Source organism: Pinus tabuliformis, chromosome 2_2 (genome assembly GCF_031772625.1).
Source record: "Pinus tabuliformis cultivar Carrire ecotype Pingquan chromosome 2_2, CPIR1, whole genome shotgun sequence".
In the NCBI taxonomy this organism is placed as follows: domain Eukaryota; kingdom Viridiplantae; phylum Streptophyta; class Pinopsida; order Pinales; family Pinaceae; genus Pinus; species Pinus tabuliformis.
In genome coordinates this window covers 284,843,269-284,848,830 of record NC_142300.1, presented here as the reverse complement: position 1 = coordinate 284,848,830, position 5,562 = coordinate 284,843,269, and the positions used below count along the sequence as shown (strand labels likewise).

General features: G+C 32.1%; 1 protein-coding gene across 1 annotated transcript; it reads right to left on the bottom strand.

Annotated features, from left to right (window-relative positions):
* Positions 1-431: 431 nt before the first annotated feature.
* On the bottom strand, positions 432-3,280 carry LOC149192441 (uncharacterized). The gene is made up of 2 exons (XM_089406389.1): positions 2,799-3,280; positions 432-1,336 (listed from the first exon to the last, which is right to left on the bottom strand). Exons 1-2 carry the CDS (start codon positions 3,240-3,242, stop codon positions 689-691), a joined length of 1,092 nt encoding a protein of 363 aa, XP_089262515.1. The 5' UTR covers positions 3,243-3,280; the 3' UTR covers positions 432-688.
* Positions 3,281-5,562: the final 2,282 nt, after the last annotated feature.

Sequence of the window (5,562 nt, the reverse complement as noted above, 5' to 3'; positions counted from 1 at the left end):
TATTTAAGATATTATGTAAGAAAAAAATTTGACTGTTTGTGGCTCGTCCTTCCCATTACACAGAACAAGAAGTAGAAAACATAAGTAGTTATTGCACAGTCAAGAAAGGAGCCTGCCCAAGGATTCAAATCAGGGATCCAATAACTGAATACTTCATGGGAAGGATAATAAATTTAAAGGTAATTAGGTTTGTGGACCAAAGAAACGAGCTTTGTTTGATAGGGTTCAGTATCAATGTACATGAAGTCAGATGCTTCCTGCATTTATTATATTTTCAATATAAAAGTTTTAATAAAATTTATAAATTTGAATTCTCTTCTGAATGATATATTATGACATAAAGAGCTTTTCATAGACTATTGAGCGAGTTAACATCCTTTATACTTTGAACTCTTGCTTAATTCTGACTTCCAAATTAATTTTCTTGGTATATTTAAACTCAATTGTCACGAAAATGTGCTCATAAGAAGAAATTCGACTGAATTGTGGACATCTTGAAATCATGTCAAATAAAAGACCAAACAAAGGCGCTTTAGATTCAGAGTCCAATTTCCTGAATGTACTCAGCTTTATTATTAATCAATAGTTTGAAAGGTCAACTGCTTTGACTGGAGCCGTTAGAATGTTTTGGCTCCCTGATGTTGACATACTCATAAAATGCATTTTCACAAGATGCCAACATCAGATATTAGGACTGAGAAGTGACTCTTTTCAACTCGCGTGTATTTTCATCGCTAGTAATGTGGAATTGAATACGGAGGTTGGTCAGCAAACAATGTTGTTCCAAGCTTAAGGAACTTGGATTCTGAGCGTGAAAGGCCTTTAACACAGAACGATATGCCAGTAACTGCATCTCATGTGTTTTTATCCTTTGCTCCATGGCTTCTGCCGAATCTCCACGCGTAAACCTTTTGACATTATCGCATTTTCCATTTTGAATGCCACTGAATGTTCCATCTCTTCTGTCATCATGGACACACGGTCTTTTGATTCGTTTAGAAGGACGGGCAGGAGAATTCGCTTCAACATTCTTTAATCCATTGAATGTTCTATCTCTTCTGTCATCAGGGACATACGGTCTTTTGACTCCTTTCAAAGGACGGGCTCCAACATTCTTTAATCCATTTCCAAAAGACTTGGACTGTCTTGAATCTTTGACAACTCGCTTAGCATTGAGGAAATTTGAGCATTCTTGAGTTTTCTGTGGTACCCTCGTTCCTACCAAGCTACATGGTTGCTCTTGGGATTGCATATCCCCAGGACATGATGCAACAGAAGATTGCTCACTATTTTCAGCCACGGGACAGTTTCCATCATAGATGACATCCCTTGAATGCTACAAGACACAAGAAATAATACATTAGCCATTGTATTATGGAGGGACTCAAGGTCCTCCTAAGTTCACTAGGAAACATAATAATACAAGTTCTGAGAGAGAATTAGTAAAAGTAGGAAAAAAAATTTAGTGCGTTATAATTTTGGAATTAAATCATCCATCTCTCCTTCACTGCACAACTAGTTGAAGAGAATTACATTCACCTTAGAAGGCAAGGATTAATGTTTATACACAAGGCAGGGATATGAAATATGAACCCATCTACAACGTAGTAAGCATAATCAAAGGATTAATGTTTATACACAAGGCAGGGATATGAAATACGAACCCATCTATAACGTAGTAAGCATAATCAACCATACTTGTACACAGATGCAACTGAGTTTCAAATTTGTGGGAATGGACAATATCATTGTTATATTCTACAGAATTCAACTCGAAAGAAAATGTATTACATATTTCAAAGCTCTCCAGAAAGTTTGAAACTAAGGTGAAAAAGTAAATTGGCATCGACTTTGATTTTGACTTTGTAAAATTTAGGGCTCAAATGCAACTTCAGACTTTATAATTATTAGGCACTTAAAGAAGCTTACACCAATTCATTCATACAATGGAGGATATATTGGACCCTCCCAATTGCATAATAAGTGGAAGGTCATGATTTGGATCTGAAATTCAATAAATTAATTAAAAAACAGATATTTAAAGTCTTCTAAACCCTGTCTCTTTACAAAGATTCTTGAAAGCAAAATCTGATTAATGTCATGGATAAACCAGTGTCACGTCCGCATAAATGCACAATATCCCCATCATTTTTAAAGCCCTAAAATTCAATTTGAAACCAGAATATTTCAAAGTTCTCTTGCAACCGAGGTGAAAACACACCTCTTTAAAAAAATCTTGAAAACAAAAGCTCATTAATTCTTGAAAACAAAAGTTCATTAATGGATAAACGAATGCCAAGTCTGCATAAACGCACAATATCCTCATCATTTTTTAAAGCCCTAGTTCAACTTGAAACAATAATATTTCAAAGTTCTCTTGAAATCCAGGTGGACGTTAATGCATTGAACCTTAAAGGTACGTAATAATCATGAAGTCATAGTTTGAACCCTAGGTTTACAAAACATTAACCTCAAAGGTACATAATAATCATGAAGCTATAGTTTGAACCCTAGGTTTACAAAACTACTTAAAAGCGAAGAATTCTGATAATCCTGGATTACTCGAACACTTCAAATCATCCTCTTTCTATTGGAAACAAGTAAAAGAGAACGTGACTATAAAAATCCATTAATTAACCGCAGAAACAAATTATTGATTCTAATGGGAATTCTATATCATATGAAGTTCATCACCGAAGAAATGATAATAGAAAAGAAGAAAAAATGATATGAAACTATAATCGCAATAGAAAAGAAGAAAAAATGATATGAAACTATAATCGCAATAAAGGTGTCACCTTCGAGTACAACAGCGACCAACTTCCTTTGGACCATTTTAGAGGATGGCGTAGTTTGGAGAGAGGAAATTTGTTGTAGCAGCCAGTCTGAGGATTATGGATTAAGAAACACTCGGCAGCATGAAACACTCTAACGACGGAGCCCCACCACCAGCAATGATCGTCGTAAACTTCAACAATATCCCCAACGGAGTAAGAGCGTGTTTCTGACAAGAGGGGAGGAATGGGTCTGACTTGCGTATATGACACATCATCTTCTGTCAAGGGTTGCCCGTTGTCCATGAGGAATTGAAATTCTTGTTGGTAGCGTATTTTGCAACGACGCGCTCGCCCAGGTGGCACATAGATGGCCACCATCACTCCCTGCAGCCAAGCACCACGATACCTGGACTCGTTACTTCGCACCTCCACACTCATCCCCAGCATCGACCTGCTGCTTGACATCTTGAAATCACCACCGCTGATATTCTTCGCTACCAATGACGACGCGCTCAGTTGAGTTGCGAGTTGCCAGTTAAATGCACTTTGCGGGCGCTGGGAGCAACGAGACGAAGAGTCGTTTGACTTTTAATATTTTGCTCCAAGATATAAGGATAGCTTGGACACCTCATTTTCCGCTACATTGACATTTATTTTTTATATATTCATTGTATTTTAAAAAAATGGGTCTAATTTTGGAATTAACTGAAGTTACCGATATAAAATTGAAAATAACTTATATTAAAAAAATAATATAATAGCAAAAATTAATTATTATAATATAGACAATTATATATAATAAAAAACAAATTATTACAATTATAAAGATGTTTAATTTTTTTCCTATAAATTTATGTTAATTGCACTATATCTATTACATTTGGTATGGATTAAAGAATTTTTTTTAAAATTTTATTGTTTTTAATTTTTTTCATAATTAATAAAATTTCAAATTAAATTTTTCATAATTACTAAAATTTCAATAAATTTATGTTGATTGCAATACATCTATTACATTTGCTATGGTATAATATGCCATAGATTATTGATATTATTCAACTCATTTTTATATTATATATATATAATATATATATTTATATTTATATGATATTATTCAACTCATTTTTATATTTTTTATTTTTTAAAAATTATATTCAATAAATACATTTCACAATACATTTTTTTGGGAAAGAGAATTAAAATTTTGGCTGTATTTTACAAAGTATTTAATAACAAACAATTTAAAGATTAAGTTTTGGTTTCTTTTTAATATGAACACAATGGTGTATTTATAGATGTACTTCAGTTGTAACATTTTCATTATAATAAAATTTTCCAGTTATTATATATAGTATTTATCAGTATATCAGTTATATATTGTGAAAGTATTTAATAACAAACAATTAGATTTATATATATATTTTTAATATATATATAAATCTCAGATTTACCAATATATCAGTTAAATCGGTATATATATATATATATATATATATATATAATTATAATTATAATTTTAAAAAATTGTTGATGTGAAAATCTAATAATTTAGGATGTAATTTATTCCAAAAATATATCATATTTGTTAAGTGACTATTGTTGTTGAATGTAAATCATAGTGGTAGACACATAGAAATAAAGGTAGTAAGAGGAGGACATGGAGATCACTCTATCCCTACACTAACTCTATCTTGCTACATAGGCACTAACTATAGTGATTGTGGAAAACGCTATATTGTTTTTAGATATTTACCCCATGTTTACAAATTCATCCCATCCACACATGTCTTCCCTCATGTGAATGATTGTGGTGACCTTTTGTATCTTTTTTCGGGAGTCCAACGTAGTGGGAAAGCATTGTTCCATGTTTTAAAGCTTGGTGACTGCCACTTTGTCCACTTCAATGCCATGTAGAAGCCATCTTATCCCCATGTTGTGCATGCATGTGCAGTTAGAAACAAATGATATCCAAACAAATAACAAAATAGCAAGGAGAATCCAAAACTCTAACGTCAAAGCACCTACCTATTTCTGTGTTATTTATGTTAAGTCTTAGTGAGAGTAATATCATAAGTTGATTCATTTATTGAAGAGTGAAATTTTCAATCTACTACACTTATTCAATATTGAAGCATTCATATCAAAGATACATATACATGTACAATTATTAATTAGAAAGCTATATTATGAGCAATTAGATAAAATGTATTCTTTATGATGTAATTTCATTAATAATTCATACTTCTAAGGTGCAAGTTGAGTTTTATCAAAATTTATCTTTTTCCTCAACCATAATTGTCTTTGTACAATGCAAAAATTATTATTATTCATAATGTGAGGCAAAGTGATGCATGCACTTTTACAAATGACAATCATTCACATATATCTACTTTAAGATGCTTCAACGTCTACCTTGGATTTTTTTTTCCTCCTAATGATTAATGATGAGAATTATTACCATTGGTGAATCATAGAAATCACATATTAGACAAATTTGCTAAATATTTAAACATGAACCTACTATATTTTCCTTGAATCTAGAATGCCTAAAGCAAGGGCAAGTGATGCCACTATGTGGATTTGTTTAATTATATATTCGTTATATGTATGCAATGCGATGCCACTATGTGGACTTGTTTAATTATATATTCATTATATGTATGCAATGTATCAGGTCAACTTGTCATCCAAAGAATAAACCTTAATTTGAATTATTTTCACTTGATTTTGTATCTATACCCCATTAACTCAATATTGAGAGAAGATGTAAGAGTTAGAGTAGATA

Bases quoted from the DNA above. Each gene is read 5' to 3' on its own strand.
- LOC149192441 (XM_089406389.1), bottom strand. From the start codon at position 3,242: ATGTCAAGCAGCAGGTCGATGCTGGGGATGAGTGTGGAGGTGCGAAGT. The intron at 1,337-2,798 runs GTGACACCTTTA...TGTGTCTTGTAG, and splicing joins GGTCGCTGTTGTACTCGAAG to CATTCAAGGGATGTCATCTA.